Source organism: Sapajus apella, unplaced genomic scaffold, assembly GCF_009761245.1.
Source record: "Sapajus apella isolate SASKATOON/1434 unplaced genomic scaffold, GSC_monkey_1.0 scaffold87, whole genome shotgun sequence".
Taxonomy (NCBI): domain Eukaryota; kingdom Metazoa; phylum Chordata; class Mammalia; order Primates; family Cebidae; genus Sapajus; species Sapajus apella.
The window spans coordinates 6,689,409-6,714,339 of record NW_022437027.1 but is presented as its reverse complement, the minus strand read 5'-3'; the positions used below and the strand labels follow the sequence as shown (position 1 = coordinate 6,714,339).

The 24,931-nt window shown below is 33.4% G+C and overlaps 1 protein-coding gene and 1 long non-coding RNA gene across 7 annotated transcripts in view; one reads left to right on the top strand and one right to left on the bottom strand.

The window, feature by feature from the left end:
- GSTCD (glutathione S-transferase C-terminal domain containing) overlaps nucleotides 1-24,931 on the top strand; it is a 145,800-nt gene that overhangs the window by 8,987 nt on the left and 111,882 nt on the right. For all 6 annotated transcript variants that reach the window (XR_004261725.1, XM_032254864.1, XM_032254862.1 and 3 more), the window contains exons 3-5: nucleotides 1,019-1,486; nucleotides 8,313-8,564; nucleotides 11,267-11,360. Coding sequence is in view for 5 of the 6 variants with exons in the window: in XM_032254864.1 (XP_032110755.1) it covers nucleotides 1,019-1,486; nucleotides 8,313-8,564; nucleotides 11,267-11,360 (814 nt within the window). In the remaining variant the exon portion in view is untranslated. The remainder of the gene's footprint in view (nucleotides 1-1,018; nucleotides 1,487-8,312; nucleotides 8,565-11,266; nucleotides 11,361-24,931) is intronic.
- Nucleotides 27-13,737, bottom strand: LOC116534462. Its single transcript, XR_004261730.1, has 2 exons — nucleotides 13,695-13,737; nucleotides 27-272 (listed from the first exon to the last, which is right to left on the bottom strand). It is a non-coding gene; the product is annotated as an uncharacterized LOC116534462 (long non-coding RNA).

Sequence of the window (24,931 nt, the reverse complement as noted above, 5' to 3'; positions counted from 1 at the left end):
AGTATAATGTCTCTTTTCTGTTATTTGAAGCTACACAGTGATACTTGACCATTTAATATTTTAACTTCCTATTAGGAATAAAAGTTCATTTATTAAAAAAAAAAAAAAACACCCACAGTAACCAGTGAACTAAAGTAACCCTTTGATGTAGTTTGAATATTTATCCCCTCTAAATCTCCTGTTGAAATGTGATCCCCACTGTTGTTAAAGGTGGGGCCTGGTAGGAGGTGTTTGGGTCCTGGGGGCAGATGCCTCTTAAATGGCTTGGTGCTCTCACTGGGATGAGTGAGTTCTTGTTCCATTAGTTCAGGAGAGATCTAGCTGCTGAAAAGAGCTTGGTACCTCCCCCTTGTTCTCTCTTAAACCCTCTCTCCCCATGTTGACACACCTGCTCTCCCTTCGCCTTCCAACATGACTAAGAGCTTCTTGAGGTCCTGACCAGAAGCAGATGCTTCTTGTATAGCCTGCAGAACCATAAGCCAAATAAACCTCTTTTCTTTATAAATTACTCAGCCTCACTTATTCCTTTACAGCAATGAAAAATGGGCTAATATACCCTTTATGTGTGCAATATTTCAGTGCATTATTGAAAAATAAAAATTTAAGTTTTAATTTATAAAATTTGGAGACATTTTTAGAGAATAATTTTTTTTCTTTATTTTAGTTATGTTGAGGAATTCTAAATGGAATGTTTACATATAAATAGGAGCTCAAATAGCAATGCTTTGGAAGCCCTGCTTTTTGTGGGGGCTGGGATGGGGGCAGGACAGGGAAGGTGTATTTTAAAGGCTTTGGGAAGTAATGATTTATTTCGTAAGGGGAATACAGGAATGCTAAACCTCCTTTGCTTAATGTTTTTAATTCCAAAGCACTGTGATGTATCTCTTGATATAGCATAAAAGTCTAGTCTAGGGATGATTTAGCTCAAAGCTTATTTCCAAATAAGACAGTTATTTTTCTCAAGTTATGCTGAAATTAAAAAAAAACTTTCATTTCTTGTTTTGTTTTTGTTTTGTAGGTTAGTCAGTGGACCAGGCTATGTGAACTCACCATCCCTTTGGCTATTGAGAATTTTCTGAGAGAGTCTTTTGACCAGCCCCCAACTATACCTGTAGAAATACTACAGCTAGAGAAAAAGCTTAGTGAGCCTGTTAGAGTGCATAATGATGATAAACTCCGCAGGCAGAAGCTCAAGCAACAGAAGGCTGATGGAGCTGGGCCTCCTCTTACTAAGGGAAAGGCAAAGAGCAAGGTCCACACACAGGAAACATCTGAAGAGCTGGACTCTGCATCCAAGAGTCTGGAACTGAAAGTGGCATTCTCAAAGCTCACGGTACAGGAAGAACCAGCTATTACCAACAGAGAGCCGTCTCACATCAGAAAAGCAAAAGCCTCCGACCTTCCACCTCTGGAGCATGTGTTTGCAGAAGGGCTTTACTTCACTCTGGCAGATATCGTGCTATTGCCTTGTATCCATCATTTCTTGGTAAGGTTTTATCTGAACTGTATACTTTACTATGAGTTTCAATCTATGAAATTGCCTAGGGAATTTCAATTCTACTTCTTATTGTCAGTATGCTGCTAGGCAAGTTATTAATATCTTTCTCCATTTTCTTATCTGTAAAATGGAGATAATAATAGTACCTTTCTAATAGGAAAAATGTAAGGCGCAAACTAAAGTTTGTGTGAAGTATGGAGAACAGTGCTCCGCACATAGTAAGCTCTCAATCAGTTAGTAATTATTATAACTTTTAATGTGAAGTTGCTAAAATGTTAACAACTGTTATTAATTTCAAATTTGCAATTATTTGTGATTATTTTCTAATATTAGAAGGTCCAAGCCAGCTCTATGGTGCAATGGATAGCACATTGGACTTCTAATATTAGGGGGTCCAGTATTAAAAAAAAAAAAAACTAAAACTTTTATAATTACTAGTCACATAAATTAATCTCATGTTAGATATTATCAAATTGAAAATATTTTATTCTGATCTGTGTACTTCTCTTTTCTCTATGAGATTAAAATAGCTGGCTCTGCTGTTATGTGCTGGGGGAGAATAGAAAGTTTTTTGAGTAGGAAGATCTCTCTCTCTCTGTCTCTCTGTCTTACACACACACACACACACACACACACACACACACACACACTTCCTCTGTTGAGATAAGAACAGGATGAAAATAATACCACACATCACACACACACACACAGACACACACACACATTTCCTCTGTTGAGATAAAAAGAACAGGATGAAAATAATACCAGAGTGAACATAGGAAGCTTAATTCTCTGCAGCCTTCCAATTGGTTTTCAAGAGCTACATTGCTTTTTGCTTTTGTTTTGTTTTTTTTCTTTGAAGAATTTCACCCTTTTCTTTACTAAGGAATCAGATATTAGATTTTATCCTCATTTTATGTCACCAGCAATTCAGGTATCTCTACAGTCAGAAGAGACTTCTAACAAAAATCTATGTATTCGAAGGCCCTGCTTCACTAGTATTGATCAATTGTCTTTTCTTAAAGAACATTTCTCTTTTCGTCAAAATTAACAGAAAATTGGCAACCAAAACAATGTACAAAGAGGGAGATCCAGGACTTGTTTAGATGTTGATTGGTATTTTTAATGCCAAATGTCATATGTCTTCATAAAGTCCATGGAGTTGAGTGGGAAGAAAACATTGATTTTTAAGTTTTTTCCTTGTCAAATGATTTCTTGATTCTTCTCCCTGATCCCTCTCCTCTATTACCAAGTTGAGTCATTAGAGCAGTCATTTGATATATTATGAAATACTTGGTCTTCTGTCTTCTTGACTTCTTTGAATAATTGTGTTTCCATTTTTATCAGAATTGAGTGAAAGTGGCATATCTGTTCATTTATTAAAGAAATTTATTGAAATTATATGAATATGCAAATTCTCAAAATATTTTCCTTTGTTCCTTTGTATTTTTACTGGATTTAACATATTTTCTTTCAGGGATTCATCTTTCTTTGCTAAAGCCTTGGTATTTGTTATATTTTTCTCCTTTAAGTCACCTTGGATAATAAAGCAGTCATTTTAATTCATATAGTGGTTATATTGCCAGGCCTTTTTGCTTGCGTTAACATACATTGAGGTGAATGGAGTGGCCATGCAAATGATCAGAATCAGGATTAAGTTCATAATCAGTAATCAAAGTCAAGTTACCAAAAGCCTAAAACTGAACCCAGGAACAGAATATTTAGTCACAGGAATAAAAAGTAAAGGACATAAAAAAGTAGAGTCAATTTTGCATAGTCAAGGTTTGAATTACCAGGGGTCAAAATTTAGAAGAACTAGGGAAAATACCCAGTTCTGCTAAACAGAATAAAACCAAAGATACAAAACAATAACAAATAGAATGGATGAGGTTTTTTTTTTTTAACTTGTCAGAGACAAACATGGAAGGGCTAAGGTATTAGGTATAAACCTGCTTCAAGCTCTTCCTTTTCAGAAAATACTTTATAACTTTATAAAGTTAACTCTGATGGCCCAGCACCTCATAATGGAAGGGGCCTGGCAATATACTCTCCTCTGAAAAGTCTTAGAAATATATTTAAAAGGAATAAATTAATATGTACACTCATGTTTTCCCCTCTTTAATTCATTTGCAGGAATCTTCTAGTAGATAGTATAATAAGCACATGGGAGAAGTAGTAATAAATAGCTATACTAGGGCAAAATCCTACTGTTCTGACACTAGAAGATTGTATATTATTTTTCAATCACTGCTAGTAAGCAGGTACACTTTGACAGAACTATTTAAAACATGATTGTACTCCTATAAGACAGAAAGGTTGCATTTTATCATTTTATAAAATCTTTTTGTAATTTTAACACTTATGATTTAATTTTCTACATTTTAACTTCTAATGCTTTTAATTAAATACACACGCACACGCGCATACACACACGTGCGCGCGCACACACACACACACACACACACACACACTTTAATAGCTTAGGTAAAATAATTCCTCTTTTAGAAATTGATTTTTTAGCAAAACTAAATACCTCTTTCAGTGTCCCCATTGGCATAAAATTGGGAACAAAATAGACATCTCACTTTTTGCTAGCATATTGCAAAAATGGTGGATGCCACTTATTTAGTGGTAAATTTGTTTTTCTATGCCTTCTCCGATGCATTAGGTGTTAGGTCCTCAAGAGTTTTTAGCTTTAACTCACTAGTTCTAATTTATAAGTAAGAAACAGAGCTGGGATTATATTTCCATTTAGATATGTTATTTACTATTTTTTCTGTGCTTACACTGCTCACCTGAACATCTGTGAAGTATATTTTCAAAAAAGTAGGTATGACTAAGGAAATGATATAAAATAAGAATAAAATATTTTATATAATAAGAGATTGCAAAGGAGGAGATATTTTGAATAGATGGAACATCTTGCTTCTCTTTTTATTCAGACAAATTTTTCTGCCCGTTTTTGACAGTTAACTACAGAGTTACTAAAATTTTATTTTTGCTTAGGTAGCAATACATTTTTTTTTGAAACCATTATCTTAAAAAAATTATCTTTTTTTTCTTGTCCTTAAAGAACTCTGTGATACTTATAATGGTTTTGATCTGATAAGCCAGGTAACTATTTGGTAATCATTTCTTAAGAAGAAACTTAATTTTCATTTCATATAGATTTCATTAGCAGCTTTCTTAAATATATCTTCATAAGTGTAATGAATGTGGTTCATTACCTTCTGAGCTATCTGAATATTAATAGAGTGGCCTGGCATGTTGATTAAATGGAGTGACCCGTCGCACAGGGTAAACCTCCTCAATTTCTTTTAAATGTGAATTATTGTTATTTAATCACAACTTAGTTTCAAAAGAAAGGAAGGATGCCATGTACATCTAACAAATAAGAATAAATCACTAAAAACAAGAGTACAGGAAAAATGAGGAAAAGAGAACGTTTCTGGTGTGATTATCATGTCTAAAGATCCAGTCTGAGGGAATGCCCTTAGCATCTAATCTATTTCCAAGCAATTAAGAATTCTGGAAGGAATTAATAAACTTTTTGGCTCTCAGAGTGCCATGTAGAGTATTTTTCAAACTTTTTTATACTTTAACTCAGTAAATACAGATGGCCCTCCATATCTATGGGTTCTGTATTCATGTATTCAACCAACCGCAGATTGAAAATATTTGGGAAAAAAATTGCATCTGTACTGAACACATACCGACTTTATTTCTTGTCATGATCCCCTAAACAACACAGAATAACAATTATTCGCACAGTGTTTATATTGTATTAGGTATTAGAAATAACCTAGAGGAGGATGTGTATAGGTTATATACAAATACTACACCATTTTATGTCAAGGACTTGAATACGGGCATCTGTGGATTTGGGTATCTGATAGAGGTTTTGGAACCAACCTTCCATGGATACTGAGGAACAATTGTAATACATTTTACAAATTGAGTAAGTGTACAAATAAATGTATATCTTTAAATAATATGTAAAAAAATAATTGCAAAATAACTTACATGATGTATACTCTGATATTTTATATATCATTTTTTAAAAACCTACTATGTTGATTTCACGACCCCTAAATGAGTGATAAATAGCAGTTTGAAAAATACTGAGAGGGTTATTCTCTGAAGATAATAAATGGATTCTTGATCATTTGTTCATTCATTCAACAGAGTATTTGCAAGGTAGTGTTTTAAGTGCCTCAGTATTCAAAGAGTCAGATACAGTCCTTGTTCTTATAATCAATTACTTGTGCTCATTTTATCTTAAAGTCTGCTTAAAATACAGTATTTTATATATATGTATGAATTTTTTTATTTTCTGTCCTTTCTGTCTCATGCTTTGGTATTATTGTTAAATATATTTGTAGAGATTTCCTGTTACTTGACCTTTTTATTTATCTTTTCGTATTCACGTCATAATGTGTTTGTGACATTATAATGGTTTCTGTGGAAACAACATTTATTGCCTCTCAAAGAAGCAAGAGCACTCTAAATTTTAAAGAAAATGGAGTTTGGTGGTAGTGCAAGGGAGAAAGCATCTGACCAAGAGGAAACAAAAATATATGAGTTTGTATCAGAAGGAACAATTTAAAATTTTTCTAATTTGAAAAAATAAGTTTTATTTTAAGGACTGCTTTATAAAAAAAATCTTATAAATAGTGCTAGTTCTTTTTTTTTAGTTTTAAATATTTACAATTTTCTCTTTTATCTTTTTACAATTTTCTCTTTTATCCTTACCTCATTGTGTCATTTTTAAAAAATATGGTTCTTAAGGGTGTGTCTTACATTATTTTTAAGGAATGTCATTTAGATTCTGCCTAATAGTTCACACAGAGAAGATAGCTTCACACACACACACAAAATGAAACTTTAGATCACTATTAATAATACAGGCTCTCAATTTTTACACTTCTGCAGTGAGCTGCAAAATTTCTCTTGAGACCCGTCAAAATGCATCAATGATTGTATACTATAGATATTAAATTGTGATAATTTAAGTGTTACATTATTTGTTTTGAAGAAGTTAATACTTATTTTAATTCTTTCCCCATTAACCACTTAACCTAATTTGCATAAGAATATGTTAAGGATTTTAGGGTTTTGATGTAATGTTGCCCAGTTAACTGTCTATATGCAGTGTGTTAAGAACTTATCAAGTATATTGAGGTTCGAGAAGAGAGGAATGTGTTCATGGCCATGAATTACAGATGAAAGGGTTTCCTGATTGGAATGAAGTTGATTACACAGGAGTTCCTAGAGAGGTTAAAAACATACTACCAATGAAAGATGATAGACAATTGAATACAAAATGTAAAGCTTTTCAAAATGATTTTCAGTTGTACTACTTATAGCTATTTGCAAATGCCATTGTTATTTATATTAATTCTTTTTGGAATTATTATATTCTTCTTTTTCTATTGATTGTTGTTTTTCATTGTGTAGATGTACCACAGTTTAACCTTTGATCTACTGAAGGGCATCTTTGTTACTTCCAAGTTTTGGCAATTATGAATAAAGATGCTATTAGTATCTGTGTTCGGGTTTTTGTGTGTACATAAATTTTCAGCTCATTTGTAGCACAATTACTGGATTGTATGGTAAGAGTATATTTACATTTGTAAGGAACTACCAAACTGTCTTTCAAAGTAGCTGTACTATTTTACATTCCCTCCAGCAATGAATGAGAGTTCCTGTTATTCCACATACTCACCATCATTTGGTGTTGTCAGTGTTTTGGATTTTTGCCATTATGATAAGTGTGTAGTTGCATTTCCTTGTTTTGGCTTGTAATTCTCTAATGTTATGTGATGATGGGCATTTTTTTATATACTTAGTTACCATCTTTGTATCTTTTTTGGTAAGGCTTCTACCCAGATCTTTGACGTATTTTAATTGTTTTTCAATTTCTCGTTGATGAGTTTCTCCAACTTTCATATTATAAAATGAATGATAAAAACATAAAAGACACTTCACTAACAAAAATATACAAATGGCAAATAATCACATGAAAAGTTGCTCAACATCATTAATCATAGGGAAATGCAAATTAAAATCACAATGAGACACTGCTACATACCCACGTGAATGACTAAAATCAGACTGATAATACCAAGTATTGACAAGTTGTGGAGATACTGGAACCTCCACGGATTGCTATGGGAATTGTAAAATGGTATGGCAACCATAGAGAAGATTTTGACAGTTTCTTTAAAACTTAAATATACACTTACCATACAACCTACCAACTCAACTCTTAGATTTCCAAAGAAATGAGAAACAGTTCTACATAAACACTGCTACATCATAATATATAGTAATATTATTTTTAATAGCCAACAACTGGAAACATGCAAATGTCTATCAACCAGTGAATGAGTAAACAGAATATATCCACATAATGACTACTACTCATAATAAAAAGAAACAAACAATTGGTCAATGCAGCTATAAAGATTAACTTCAAAAGCATAATACTAAGAGACAAAAGAAAAACACATTTCATGATTCCATTTGTATGAAATTCTAGAAAAGAAAAAACTACAAACACAAAGCCGATCAGTGGTTGTCTGCAACTAACTGTGAGAGCAGAGATTGACTGCAAATCACAAGGGAAATCTTGGGGGTGACTTAAGTATTCTAGAACTAGATGGTGGTAGTTACACAACTACATATATTTATCACAATTCATTATTTGAACTATTCACTTAAATATGTGAATTTCGTGGTTTGTGAAGTTATCTCAACATAGCTGTTATAAACAAAAAAAAGATATAATGTGTTTTATTATTTTCCTACCTAGGTAATTATCTGCAAAAAATTTTCTGAGAAGCTGGTAGAATTTCCATTGCTAACCTCTTGGTACCAGAGGATTCAGGAAGTGCCAAGAGTGAAAACAGCAGCTTCTAAGTGTGGGATCCAATTTCTCCATTTACCAGAGTTGTTGACAACCTCAAATGAACAGCATCCAAACTTAAGTGAAGTCCCAGGTGTAGAAGAACAAAACGATCCTTTATTTATAGGAGGACCAAGACCAACCATGGCCAAGCTAATGGTACTTAATTATTTTGTTAAAATTTCTTTGAAAAATTCTATGTGATAATGTTGCTGAGCATTCTACTCCAACTTATAATCATTTGTTGACATTATTTTTGTTATAACTTTTATTTGTAGTTTGCTTACTTCACTCTTTACCAGTTAATATTTCTGCTACTTTTTTTCATTTATGTGAAGTCTACTGAATTGAAAACTTTTAGTATTATGTATTTTTGGAGCCAAGTATGTCACAATATATAATTGTAAAAAGCACTTGTCTCAAAACTTTTTTTAAATTTTTAAAATATTTACCAGTTAATATTTCTTTACCAGTTAATATTTCTGCTACTTTTTTTCATTTATGTGAAATCTACTGAATTGAAAACTTTTAGTATTATGTATTTTTGGAGCCAAGTATGTCACAATATATAATTGTAAAAAGCACTTGTCTCAAAACTTTTTTTAAATTTTTAAAATATTTAGGATATTGACCAAAGTAGCATCATACCTGGTCAAGTGTATTATTTTCACATAATTGTTTTCTGTTGTAAAGTTTTGGTCTCAGCCTTTTTTAGCTTGGGTAATGATTTCACGTTAAGGAAATATAAAGATGAGGCTGGCCTGGTAGCCTACAGCTGTAATCCCAGCACTTTGGGACGCTGAGGCAGGTGGACCACTTGAGGTCAGGAGTTCCAGACCAGTCTGGGCAACATGGCAAAACCCCGTCTCTACTGAAATTACAACAATCAGCTGGGTGTGGTGGCACGACCCTGTAGTCTCAGCTACCGGGGAGGCCGAGGCACCAGAATAGCGTGAACTCAGGAGGGCAGAGGTTGCAGTAAGCCGAGATTGCGCCACTGTACTCCAGCCTAGATAACAAAGCGAGACTCTGTCTCAAAAAAAAGAAACATAAAGATGAATATCTCAATTGACTTTCTAAAGTTTTGTTTAACTTTGTAATTTTTAAATTCTTTGAATTTTATTTTTATTTTAATCTTTGCTTTTAATGTTTTCGTTATACAACAAGCCTGGGCAACAGAGTAAGACCCTGTTTCAAAAAAAAAAAAAATGCATATGCTTTATTTTCTCATTGGGGCATAGTTTGTTTTCAGTAGTACCAATTGTAAAGTTTTCAACAATGGGCTTTCCTTTCCCTAACATCTGAAACAATCTGCAAAAGTATTTTGCTTTTAATAGGTGATGTGAAGATTTATTTGAATAGAGAATTCATGAAGTAACTTAAGTTATCCATCGAAGTTGCACTGGAAAAATATTCATTATATTTCCCTATTTGGTTTAGGAAGTATTTGAGTTCTCTAGTTAACAGAGTTTACTGATTTAGAAATGCACAGGAAGGCTTTGGTATGGATACCAATCCCTTAACTCTTCAGCTAAGCTCTGTAGCCTATAGATTAAGTAATGAAACATTATTATATAGTTCATTTTACAAGTTATTGAGGCATATCTAGATTTTGATGTGTCTTCATTATATGACTATACTGTCAAGGGATCTCTGGTTGACTTCTTGAGTAGATATGGAACTTCTTTTGGAAATGATGAAAATATCTTAAAATAGTAGCGATAGTTGAACAATTGTGAATATTCTAAAAACCACTGAATTAGATGCTTTAAAAGGCTAAATTGTATGGTATTAATATGTAAATCATATCTCAATATAGTTGTGTTTTTTTTAAAGATCCTAAGGTAAGAATGAGTTTAGTGAAATAAGAAATAGCAAGAAAGTCAGTATGGCTAGATTGAAGAAGATAGAAGAGAGGTAGATGACGTCAGAGAGATGTGTTTATCTTTCTGGAGGCAAATGAGTGCTCTGGGCCTATGGGCCAATAGCCATATCTCTAGCCCTAATGAAAGATTCTGTGTACTATTTCCTTTGGGACACAAATTCAGCTAGTTTTCATAATGGAAAATAATATCATATACTGATACAAAAGATTTATTGCTGAAGCCTCAGAGAGTTTTTATTTGAATAGGTTATTCCTAAAGATAAAAATAACTGAGCCATGGATATATATACACTGTGGAATGTGGACCCAGAATGTGATTGGAAGGGGTCTGTGATTCCATGCATATGCCATGCCACTGTACCTAGATCAAATAAACAAATGTACAACTTCTAAGATGGTGAAAAAGGCTGAAAATTTTTAATATATTGAAAAGTGGTCCTAATTCTTGAAAATATGGGGAACATTTGGTTAAACCAGAGGAATTTTTCTCTAGTGACATTAAAGACACTTATAAAAGACTAGTATGAGTGGTGTTTTGTGGCATGTGTTAAAGTGGTAGCTTTTAGTAATGTAAATATAGCTTATAGGCTGTGGCGGTTTTCATGTATGTAAAGAGAGACCTTGATGGACATATGCAGTGTTTTTTTTATTATTTCCATGTGGATTGTTTTTGATAACATTTTTTTCTTTAGTCTTTGATATCCAGTATACTTCACTTCTATGGATTTTCTAGTAATCATTTTAAAATAGCTTTACTTTTTATTATCTCAATATAAAAAATAGGAAAGTAACTGTGATATCAAAATACTCAACACATTGTATTTTTATTTAATTAAAATATGTATTTTGGGGAATAGCTGAAGACTATTATTTATGCCCCTCCTTACCAATATAAAAATGTAATTTTTTAGCCTTTAAGAATATAGTAAGACTATATTAATTCCTTAATTTAGAAAGAGGCTATATTCTTTTCTAGGAAAATGGCATTGAAGTGATGTTTTCTCCCCACCCTTGCCCTACTTGGACTCTTGATTGGAATGTTCTCCCTGCAGCAGTCAGTCCTAAGGAAGGTGAGTTTTCTTTTTTCTTTAAGTTTTATTCACAATTTGGATACTGTCTTCAAGATCTGTCTTCTAATTCTATAAACTTCTCTTTGGTTTTATCTAGTATTCTGATTACACTATCAGTTGAGTTTTCTTTTTATTTTTATTATGAAAATTATATATAGACACACCACTTGGATTTAATATTTCCCAGATTTTTCTACATTTGTTTTATTTATTACTGTTTTTTTCTTTCCTGGCATATTTTGGAAAAAAAAAAATCCCAGGTAACATGACATATTTTAGTACTCATATTTAAAAAATATTGATATGTTAAATAATCATGCCATTATCATAACTGATAAAAATTACCAAAATTTAATGATCTAATGTCCAATTCATAATCCATTTTCTTCAATTGTTTAAAGTATTGTTTGAGAAATACTGTTTTATTGTTAAGTTTTAAGTTAAATGGTTGTATTTTTCATTGCTAGAAATTATATTTGGTTTGTTTTCTGTTTCTTCCTTATACTTTTTTAAACATAGTTATTTTATATTTGTTATTTCTAATAGTTAATAGTTATTTTATATTTTGTACTTGTTATTTCTAATACTTAATGTTCATAGAGGTATAATTCTGCTGTTTGTTTTTTCTGTTGACTTTATTTCTGGTCACTTATTTTCCTGTGAGTTTTGCAATTTTGCACTGTGAATTCATTTAGGGTTACCTCAATCTGTGGAAATCTTGTGGGACTTGGATTAAGGGTAAATTCTCACAGAAAAGGATTATATTTGCTTACACCTACTAAGATTTAAGACCATTTAGCCTTGGTTTTTCAGCTTCAGATTTCTTTAAAAAAAATGCTTTAATTTAATTATATTTATTATTTTTTCATTGACACATAATTATATATATTTAGGGGGAACAGTATGATATTGTGATACATGTATATAATGTATAGTGATCAAATTAGTATAATTAGCATATTCATCACATCAAACATTTATCATTTCTTTGTATTAGGAACAGTTAAAATCTACTTTTCCAGCTATTTGAACTGTTATTAATTATAATCACCCTACAGTACTGTAGAACCAAGGAACTTATTTTTCTTTTCTAGCTGTAATTTTACATCCATTAACCAAATTCTGGCTATACACCTTTCCCAGGCTCTAGTAACCACTATTCTACTCTCAAATTCTATGAGACCAACTTTTTTTACCTTCCAAATATAAGTGAGAACATATGATATTTGTCTTTCTGTGCCTAGTTTATTTTTTTAAAATATAATGTCCTCCAAGTTCATCCATGTTGCTGTGAATGACAATATTTATTTTGTTTTTATGGCTGAATAGTACTCCATCATATATATGTACCACATTTTCTTTACCTCTTCATCTGTTGATGGGACACTTAGGTTGATTCCATATCTTGGCTATTCTGACTAGTGCTGCAATAAACATGTAAGTGCAGATATCTCTTCACTGTACTGATTTCATTTCTTTTGGATATACCCAGCAGTGAAATTGCTAGATCCTGCAGTAGCTCTAATTTAGTTTTTGCGAAAACTTCATACTATGTTTCATAATGGCTATACTAGTTTACATTCCTACCAATAGTATATAAGAGTTTCCCTTTCTTTGAATCCTCACTATGTTTATTTTTTGACTTTTAAATAATAACCATTCTAACTAGGGTGAGAAGATATTGTGGGTTTGATTTGCATTTCCCGATGACTACTTATTTGTTTTTGCTATTGAGTTTGAATTCCCTGTGTATTCAGTATATTAATGTTTTGTTGGATGAATAGTTTGCGAATATTTTTTCTCTTTCTCCTGATTGTCTTTTCACTTTGTTGATTATTTCCTTTGCTATATAAGTTTTTAGTTCAATATAATCCTATTTGTCTGTTTTTGCTTTTGTTGTCTATGCTTTTAAGGTCTTCATAAAAACTTGCCCAGTCCAATGTCTGGAAGCAATCCCTTTATATTTTCTTCTAGTAGTTTTATAGTTTTGGGCCTTACATTTAAGGCCTTCATCTATTTTGAGTGGATTTTGGTATATGATGAAAAATGAGGTCTACTTTTATTCTTCTACATATGGATATCCAGTTTTTTCACTACCATTTATTGAGGAGACTGTCGTTTCCCCAGTGAATGACCTTGACACCTCTGTATAACATGGGTTGGCTATAAAGGAATGGGGATATTTATAGCCAACTCATGCTATACAGAGGTGTCACTTTGGATATTTGTCCTCTGTAAATCTCAAGTTGAAGTTTGAACTCATATGTTGAAAGTGGGATCTCAAGGCAGGTGTTTGGTTCATGGGGGCAGATTCCTTATGAATGGCTTTGTGACATCCTCATGGTAATGTGTGAGTTCTCACTCTTAGTTCCCATGATAACTGGTTGTTGAAAAAAGCCTGGCACCTCCTCTACTCTCTCTCTGTCTGCTTCCTCTTGCTATGTGATGCCTGCTCCCCTTTGCCTTCTGCCATGAGTGGAAGCTTCCTAAGGCCCTCACCAGAAGCAGATGCTGACACTATCCTACTTGTACAGCCTGCAGAACTGTGAACCAAATAAACCTCTTTTCTTTATAAATTACCCAGCCCCAGATATTCCCTTATAGCAATATGCAAATGCATAAAAACAAGTGGATTCATTTCTGAGTTCTCTATTCTGTACCCTTGGTCTTGTGTGTCTGTTTTTAATGCCAGTACTGCACTATTTTGATTATTATAACTTTACAGTGTATTTGAAAATTAGGTTGTATAAGGCTTTCAGCTTTGTTCCTTTTGCTCAGAATTGGCTTGGCTATTCAGACTATTTTGTACTTATATATGAATTTTAGGATTTTTTTTCTATTTTTGTGAAGATTGTCATTAGTATTTTTATAGAGATTACACTGAATCTGTAGACCACTTTTGTTACTATGATCATTTTTAACATACTAATTCTTCTAATGCATGAACATGATGTATTTCTTTTTTTGTGTGTCCTCTTCAATTACTTTTTATCAGTATTTTATTGTTTTTCTCTAAAAGTCTTCCACTTCTCTAGTTAAATTTATTTATTTATTTATTTTGCTTGTTTGTTTTCCGGTATACATATGTTACAGAATTTCGTATGTTGATTTTTGTATCCTGTGGTTTTGCTGAAACTGTTTCTCAGTTCTAAGAGTTTCTTGGTAGAACTTTTCAGTTTTTCTTATAGGTTTTTCTGTGTACAAGATCTTGTCATCTGCAAATAGGGACAATTTGACTTCTTCCTTTCCAAAAATTGTTTTCTCTTGCCTAATTGCTCTGGCTAAGACTTAGTAGGATTCACTAAGTGAGTAAGAGTAGTCAGAGTGGGCATCCTTGTCTTGCTCTAATTCTTAGAGGAAAAGCTTTCAGTTTTCCCCATTCATTATGATGTTAGCTATGGGTTTGGCATAGTGGCTTTTATTATGTTGAGGTATGTTCCTTTTATACTCAGTTTGTTGAGAATTTTTATCACAAAGGATGTTGAATTTTATCAAATGCATCTTGTGTATCTATTAAGATAATCATATGAGTTTTGTCCTCATTCTGTTGATATGATGTATCCGATTTATTGATTTGCATGTGTTGAATTACCCTTGTATTCTTGTGATAAATTCCACTTGATCGTGGTAATGACTTTTAATGTGCTGTTGGATTTTCTGTTTGCTAGTATTTTGTTGAGGATTTTTGCATCTTTCCTTATCAGGGATATTGGCTTATAGTTTTCTTTTTCTGTTGTATAATTTTCTATTTTTTGTTGTATTCTTGTCTAGTTTTTGTATCAGGGTAGTGCTAGCCTCATAGAATGAGTTTTGAAGAATTCCGCCCTCTTCAATTTTGTGGAAGAGTTTGAGAAAACTGGTATTGAATGTTTGGTAGAATTCTGCTGTGGAGACATCAGGTCCTAAGCTTTTCTTTGATGGGAACTTTTTATTACTAATTCAATCTTGTTACTTGTAATTGGTCATTTCTAGGAAGTAGGACACTACTTCAGCATAGGCATTGGGAAGACATGACTGCTGTTGGTGGCCAAGGTACTCTTTTTTTTTTTTTTTTTTTTTTTTTTTAGGAGACTGTGTACCTTTTCAGCTCAGACACAGAGGGGTGTGACTGCTCTTGTCAGTCAAAGCCCCATTTACCTGGAGTGTCTTGTGTTGCTTCAGTACTGGTCCAGAGAGGCACATTGTAGCAATGACTGTGAGAGGATTTTAGAACAGCTTTTTCAGGGCATCATTTTCCTTAGAGGCAGTGTACAGCTTCAGCTCAGTCCCCTAGGAGCAGGTGCAAGCATGACTGAGAGACGGAACAGTTCTGCCAAAGCACCATTTCTCTGGGAATGAGTGCGCAGCTTGAGCTCTAGCTGTGAGTGGGGGCTAGGAGGGGTGCATGAAGCAGCTCCACCACTGCTTGAGCCCACAGGGAAGGGTAGAAGAGCTAGTCACAGCTTTGGGATGTCAGGCCTCTGGCAGGGGTGGTTTGGCAGTAGCTTACCCTCAGAGATGAAGGGATATTGTGGGTACTCGCCCCCAAGCAACATTCCAACAGTAGTTCCAGTCTGAAGATGGCATTGTACAGTAGCCACATAGGCCCCAGGATGCAAGGCATAGTGTCAGCTCCTTCTCTGTGGGACAACAGCTATGTGGACTACAGGCAGCTCCCTCAGCTGGGCTTAGGTACCCCGATCAACACTTTGAACAACTATAGTCCTGACTACTGGAGTGAGGACTATAGTTTTGCTTGCCTTTCCCCACAGGGAGAAGTTCCTCCTAATTCTGATCCCTGCTAGGGAATGGGGTTCTGGAGACCAGGTGTTTTCTTCTGTTCTCTGTATGGCTGTCCTGAGTTCCTGTGTTCACCTGGGTTTCTGTTACTCCTTTGATGTACTCCAGCACTCTCCGTTAGTCATTTTCATTATCATATACTTATTTATTTGTCGTTTAGGTTGTTTTTGTGGTGGGAACTTGGGAGGCTTGGGCATGTGGAGTGCTAGGGGTTTCTTAAGCACATATTCTTTAAACGTTTTCTCATCTAAAACTGAGACTTAAACAGACAAGTTACCTTTTATCATCTTCCTTTGTTGTTGGGTAGAACTTTTTAAATGCATCTTTTCAGAGGGAATATAGCTTTTCAAGGTTTCTGCTTTCAGGTAGAGATATTTGTTCCCACTCTTCATCATGCTGGGCTGAAGGACTGGCCTCTCTTTGTCCTACTGTTAAAGTCTGAGTCCCTATTATTAGCAAATACCCTCAGGGCAGCTATAGTACAATACTGTTGCACAAATTTTCAGCAATCCCCCAACTTTTTACCCCCTCACATTCTTAAGGCCCTATAAATTTTTTTATTCTCAGAAACCCACCTAGACATGTAAAGGATGCTCGTTCATTTTTAAATACCATTTTAGGTGTTGTTTAGATAGAGAATTCTTTAGAATAGCTCAGTGTCCTATTTCTTCAGTTACTAATTTATTCTTTTATTTAGCCTAATATGACTTTTAATTTTTAAATCCTCTTTGAAGTAGTTTCCTTCCCTTTTCATATTCTTCTTTTCTGTGATGCTGCTTAATATTGCCTGTATCTCATGGGTCAGTGCTGTTCTGTCAATCAAGGAGATATTTAGAATTCTCCCAGAATAGAAGATCATGTTGGAGAATTAATATTTCTGCCCAAAAGATATTTTATGAAAATGAAATTGAATATTTGGTCTTTTATTAATTGTATACAAAGATAGTAATGAATTTGCTAGTGTTTTTAAATTTTACATATTTTCTGACATTTCAAAAAATTTAAATGTTTTACGGTACTTACAATTGATTTTGGTTATATACAATTAAGTTATAATATAGATTTTGAACAAGTTAAACTTACAATTTACTAAATTTAAAAATCCAATTTTCATTAATATTTATTTTTATCAAGAAATGAAAATAGGGTTTTCTAAATGCCACGTTTTGCTTTATCCATGATTCATTTACTATGGAGCTAAAATAATATTTTCACTTATTAGTATGAGCAATCAATTACATCAGCTACCAACTGAAGGAGATCTCACATTAAACATTCATGGCTGGTCGTTTTTCTGGTTAGAGGTTCATATCTAACAGAGTTCATGGAATATATTACTCATTACATCCCTATAATTGGATCATCTTGTTTTCATAATATTATGACAAAGAAGCAACTCTAATAGCAGGGCTACAGGGTTTACTCCCATTACATTCACTGTTTCTTAAAAGGTTTATAGTCTGTTAAAGTAAGGTAGAATTATGGCATTTTAGATTTGTTGTTTTCAGTTCTGGTAATTTCAAACATTGCATGATAATAGGATCTTTGTGAAATAAAATTATGTAGGGGTGTGGAGGATGACTGTGAAAACCAAAAAAAATTTATGTTTCTGTACTGTCAAGAGAAATCTCTAATATTTATTAGAGATTAATATAACCTGTATTATATTAATCTGTATTAATATAACCTGTATTGTATTAAGATTTTTATTGGTAAGTGGTTCATTTGGATGTCTCAAAGACTAACTCTTTATACTGAATTCATTGAATTACATCAAGATTTTGGTACATATTGTAATAGTCATTCTTTTTACTAATAAAACCTGTATTAATTAATCCTCATGATGGAAGCTATTTTTTAGGCCTATATAATCTGCCATCTTCTGCTCTTACCCATTTCTCTCCCTACATCTTATCTACCATCCCTTGAACTTTTTACTGATTCTTTTATACAACCTATATTTACTATTTACATGTCTTTCCTTTTTCTTCCAGTCTTGAATATTCTTCTTTCTACTCACCTTGCTTGTAATTATACTCCTCTTTTAAGGATCAATTCAAACGCTGCATCCTTCATTAAGTCTTCTGCTATGTAGTCAGAAATTTAGTTAACTACCTATGGCCAGATACTCAGCTTCTCAGTGTCTTGGTTGCCTCATCTGTGGAATGGAGGTTATAGTATATACCTTATGGGATTGTTGGTACAGTCAATGCATTAATGTGTAAAGCAACTCGTATAGTGCTTAGGAAATTGTAAATGTTAAATATTAGCTCATATAGAAGTCACAGTTAATCACTGCCTCTTGACATCCTGTTACTACTTTCTCTTTGTTGTTGTTGTTTTTAATTTTTTTTTTTTTATTTCTTAGAGACATAGACTCACTCTGTCACCCAGGCTGGAGTGTAGTCGCTCAATCATTACTCCTTGCAGCCTCTAACTACTGAGTGCAAGCAATCTTCCCACCTTATCTTCCCGATTCGCTAGAACTACAGGTGCATGTCACCACACGTGGCTAATTTTTTATTTTGTTTAGAGACAGAGGTCTCACTATGTTGCCTAGGCTGGACCTTTTGTGATTTCTTATACTTAATATTTTGTACTTATATTATGCCTCTGTTACACTATAATTATTTGTGGGCATATATTTCTTCTTCAATAGACTGTGAACCCTTTGAATGTAGGACTCCTGGAGCTGGATATTCAATTATTTTTTTATTAAATTGAATGACTTGTAACTATAGATCCTTTTTTTAAACTTCCCAAATTTCTGCTTTATCTAGGCAACTCTTTAAATTTGTTTATCTCATGTAGATTTCTAAGGCTAAAATAATTGAGGTTTTTTAGTTGTAAGAAAAGAGCTGAGGATTTAATGTGCATTATTATTATATTTTTAATGGACTGTTTGGGAGTAAGTTGCAGATATTGTTCACTTTCACTCCTAAATACTTAAGTATTTCCTAAAAACAGGACATCCTTTCACATAGTTATAGTACAGTTATCAAACAGGATATTTAATTTAGTACACATTATTATGTAACTTATAGTCTGGCAGATTTTGGCACATTTAGTTGCATTAAGGTGAAACAGTTCACAGCCTTTGTCTTTCATAATATGGTCGTTTTTTGAATAGTTCAGGCCATATTTTTGTAGAATGCCTCAATTTGGATTTGTCTGTTGTTTCCTCATGAGTAGGTTCAAGTTATGCATTTTTGGCAAGAATATCACAGATGTGATGTTTTATCCTTCTCAGTGCAGCCTATCAGGAGGCACATTATGTCAGTTTGCACACAGTGCTATTTGGTTAAGCTTTATTGAATTAATAAGTAATTTGTAGAGATATACTTTGAGACTATGTAATGCCTTGTTTCTTTTCAACCTTGTACTCACCAGTTTACATTCATTAGATGCTTCTTGCCTATGGTAGTTACAAAATGGTGATTTTCAACTCTGTCATCCTTCTGTATTTATTAGTTTCCTCTCTCCTGTAAGAAAGTTTTTCTTCTCTTTTTATTTCTTTATTTACCATCAGTATCAGCTCATAAATTTTTTATTTTATTAAATGACTTATAATTTTTCACTATTATTATTGGTTTTAATGCCCAAGTTGTCCCATGTTGTGAGTGGTAATCTGACTTCTGATCCCTTGAAAATGCTCCCATTCTATTACCACTTCCTTAAGTTCTGGCATAACAACATATTACAGGCTGATCTTGTCATTTACCTGCCCTAGCCCTGGAGTCAGCTGTTCTCTAAGGAGTTCTGGTTCCCTTTTCTAGAGAAGGGCATTTAGAAATTAAGATTTAAGTACTAGGTGTGCTCATTGTTAATGAACTGATATAGCTTCTAGGTCATCTCAGTAGGGACCTATCTGTATAGATCTATTAGGAAATAGATGTATGGCTACATTCATGTATGCATACACATGTATATACAACTATACACATCAATGTCTACTGATATATCTACATCTGATATATCTACATCTTTTATCCATCTATATGTATGTATACTAAAAATCATGAGTTTATACATCTAATTCAAATCTAACAATACAGGATTCTTCCTGCTTTTTCCAAATTCTGTATCTGTGTCTGCCTTTTCCAATAGTAAAAATAATAGCCGTTAACATCCTTATTGCATTTGCTCATTTTATGAGTCTTGCAATATATGAACAGTAGTTTCAGAATTACTATACCCACATCTGTGTGAAAAATATACCTACTGAGTTGAATTCCAGATGGTTTACATTTATTTTCAACTTTGAAGTGAGGATGTGTAGTCAAAGTTCTCGTGCAGATAATTGTGATATTCTACACAAGATGAATTCTATAAAGTAAACAATGAAAGGTTTTAGTTAGTATTAATCCTTTTCCCTAATACAAAGAGATTTGGCTGTGATCATCAATATTCAACTAATAGTCTTCTACTTCACTGAGAACATCCAGGCTACTGCATACTCTTTTACTGTTTGGCCTCAAATGCCTGTGTGATTTTGTGTGATGAACGAGGATCAATCCTGTTTGAGCCTGAGGACTCCTTTGGTTAAGTCCAAAGTCACCCTCTGCCTTTGCCTTGTGAATTTTTGTCCTCTGGATATAAAAGAGGGTTATGGTCTTTTGCCTTAAGACCTAGCATGGAGCTGGCCTAAGCCACTCAATCCATGCATTATTTCCCTGTGGCCCTCTCTGTTCTTCAGTAGTTCTTAGGTAGGTGGTTCCTATATTAGGGGTTGCTACTAGCTCAGAATAACTATATCAGTTATATAGGAGGGAAGATAGTCAGAAGCATGACCTTACATAAGGTAAAGAAGATGAGAAGATAGGTGCTTAGGTGTTGTTCCAGTAAAAATCTCTTTTATTATTACATTCAATGTCTTAGAAATATGACCCCATTAGTACCTGAGACCTTAATTTTGCTTTTAAGCTGCATGAAAGTACCATGATATGGGGAGAGTACATAAAAACCTTAAACATTACCACCCATTCACCCTTACCCTGTGCCATCTGCTTTAGAGTACAGTTGGCCCTTGACCAACATGGGGGTTAGGGTCGCTGACTCCCCATGCAATTGAAAATCTGCATATAGCTTTTGACTTCCCAAAAACTTAATAGCCTACTGTTGACTGGAAGCCTCACCAATAACCTGAATAGTTAATTCACACATATTTTAGACGTTAAATGTATTACAACAAACTAAGCTTGAGAAATGAAAAGGTGATAAAAATCATAAGGAAGATAAAATATATTTACTATTTATTAGGTGGAAATGGATCATCATCAAGGTGTATATTCTCATCATCTTCATATTACTTAAGCTACGGATGAGGAGGAAGTGAAGGGGTTGATCTTGCAGTCTCAGGGGTGGCAGAGCAGTTCAAACCTGTGTTGTTAAGGGGTTAAGAGTATATACTTCTCAGTTGAGATACAAGGAAAAAACTTGAGCCTGAGTTTTATCAGAAGGAAATATTATAGATGTCTTCTTTCTAAAGGCTTTCAATCCTAGCAGATGACATTGCTTGGGATAAAAATTTATGAAATCTTAGAACAAGAATTATGAACTGGTACATTCTAACTTGATGTAGATCACTGATGGATGTTTCTAGGAAATATGAAATTTTTTAATTCTAGTGGCAGATTATCCTCTCGTAGTAGCAAGATATTTCTTCTTATCAACCTTTATGTATAGTTATTATAGGTGACTAAAGTTTTAAATTTGAAGGCATATCCTTATGAGGATCATTTATATAAATATTCTTTTTTTTCCCATTTATTTTCCATAAAATATTTGGGGTTAAAAAGAATGAATTGACCCTTAACATTAGGAAAAAATATTAAACGAGATAGTGATGTATAACTAGTAAAAATTGACTTCAATAAAAAGTCTGTGTGCTCTAGTCCCTACCCCTTTGTTATATGTTTCTATAAACCAACAGCAGCACCCCTTCTTTCTTCTCCCAGCAGAAGTGATTCGGGGAAGCAAGGGAAGAGTGTAGTCAAGGTCTTTGGAAAGAGGCAGATATGAAGTGAAGAATGAAAGGGCTAAAGGTATCCTTTTCCCCTATTATTTATTTTTAACTAGGTTCTTACCAACCTTTGAGTATAAGCTAAATATGTAGGAACATTATTTATTGCTATTCTTGCCAGAAGGCAAGGGATACTGAAAGTTGCAAACAAAGAATGGTCTCATCCACAATGTCAATAATCCTCTCCTTTGTGGGAAATCCAAAACACAAAAGCTTTTTCTAAAGCCGGTAGGCAGGACATAGAGAGGCTGCTTTGTTCTAAATCATTGTTTTTCAAACTAGGATATCCATGAAAATCATTTGGAAAGCTTGTTAAAACAGATTGCAGGGCTCTACGCCACAGTTTATCTTACAGGTCTGGGGTAGAGCCTTAGAATGACATTTCTAAGAAATATCTCTGTGATATTGCTTCTGCCACTTTGGAAACCACACCATGTGAAGTATTACCCTAGGCAAACAATATAATGCATACACTGGCTGCGTGATTTCACTCTTTACTCCTAAATAATATAAACAGTATCAAAGTTGTTCAAATATTTTTTTACAACTTAATTCTTTTTCTGTTTTTAGCAAAGAGTAAGTCTTATATAAGTACATTTCTCTGAGCCATTTGCTAACTACGAGAACTTCTATTGTAGACCAATTGTCCTGACATATAGTAGAAGTAAAAGTATCCTGATAATATAAATAAAAATAATGATCTCTTTCAAGAAAATTTTATTTTTTCTAAAATACTCATCTTGGGTTCTTATTTTTTCTACTTTACCATACTATGAGACTCAAAACTAGAACATTTGTTTTCTTTTAAAAGTTTTTTCAGGTAGACAGTGCAAAGGGTTTTGTTGTTGTTTATATTAAATAACTTTAGATTTTAAGGCTGTTGTATTTTGAACTTTTTGGCATTTACAATACGTAAGTGGCCAGGCATGGTGGCTCACACCTTAATCCCAGCACTTTGGGAAGCTGAGACAGGTGGATCACTTGAGGTCAGGAGTTCAAGACCAGCCTGGCCAACAAGGTAAAACTGTCTCTACTAAAAATACAAAAATTAGCTGTGTGTGGTGGTACGCGCCTGTAGTCCCAGCTACTTGGGAGGCTACGATGAGAGAATTGCTTGAACCTGGGAGGCGGAAGTTGTGGTGAACCAAGATCACACCACTGCACTCCAGCCTGGGTGACAGAGTGAGACTCCATCTCAAGAAAAAGAAAACAAGGGCCGGGCGCGGTGGCTCAAGCCTGTAATCCCAGCACTTTGGGAGGCCGAGGCGGGTGGATCACGAGGTCAAGAGATCGAGACCATCCTGGTCAACATGGTGAAACCCCGTCTCTACTAAAACTACAAAAAATTAGCTGGGCATGGTGGCACGTGCCTGTAATCCCAGCTACTCAGGAGGCTGAGGCAGGAGAATGCCTGAACCCAGGAGGAGGAGGTTGGGGTGGGCCGAGTTCGCCCCTTCCCCCCCACCCCGGCCAAAAAAAAAAAAACCCCGTCTCCAAAAAAAAAAAAAAAAAAAAAGATAAAGAAAACAAAAATACTAAAAGCATATCAATAGTATGAGATCTAAGAGGTTTTTGTTTGTTTGTTTGTTTTTTGTTTGTTTGATTGTTTCACTTTCTGGGAAAAATTTTCCTAACTTAAATGTTTTTCATTTCTCTAAGTTATACTTAGCTATGAAATTCAAAACCTGCCCATATTTGACTCAGAACTCTACCAATTTTTTAGTATTTTCCCTTCTATTAAGAGTGAAATTCTCAATACACATTTTGTTGCTTTGTCAAAATATTATTTAAAGTATTTATTTAAACTTATTTTTTTTCTCTTTATAGATTACTCAATCTTGGATACGTTTTAAACTTATTTTTGATCTGAAATTAAATGTCTGTATACAATTCTATATATAAATATGGACACAATTCATATTAAACGGTTTAAAATATAACAAGATTGCCAAAACATGTTTGTTATTTACTTAATAGTCCTCTTTGGATTTAGTGCTAAAACGTTAATATATATCAGTATAGAAATTGAAATAGAGATATATTGCATAGGTATTATATATATTATATATTATGTCTATGAGTGATATGTAGAGCAAACCATGTGTTAAATTCATTTCTTTTTCTGGTAGAAAGTTAGAGAACTCAGCCAGAGTAACAGTAAAAAGCATTTAAACTGGCAAAGAGATGGATAAAATTTTACTGGGCAAAATTATTCCAGTTGTGATATTAAACATTCCTTATATTAACATGTTTTTAAAAAATAGAATACTAATTAATTATGCTTGGCAATTAAGAGGTATTAGTGTTGATAGGAATATTTTATAATAGGTTTTAATGAATGACTAATTTGTTGAATTTTTTAAAATAAAAAACAAAGTAATATACCATATAATCTTTATTGGTGAGGAATGTTACAATGAGGTAGAGAACTAGTAGAAAGGCATCTTTATTTTTCAGTGTTACTTTCTTCTTATGAAACATTAAAAGGTTGAATACGAAAAAGAACTATATAAAATACACAATTTTATTATAATTGTATGATAATACATTTTTATTTAAATTTTAAAAGCTTTTTAAAAATTCACATAAAGTAACATATAAAATAATTTAATCAAATTCTCCTGAAATGTATCTGTAAGCACAACATAATTTTTATCAAAATCTGAAGATTTTTTGTAGCTGTAGACAAGCTTATTCTAAATTTTATATGGAAAAAACAATTTGAAAAAGAATAACAGAATCATTCTACTCACTGTTAAGATTTACTATA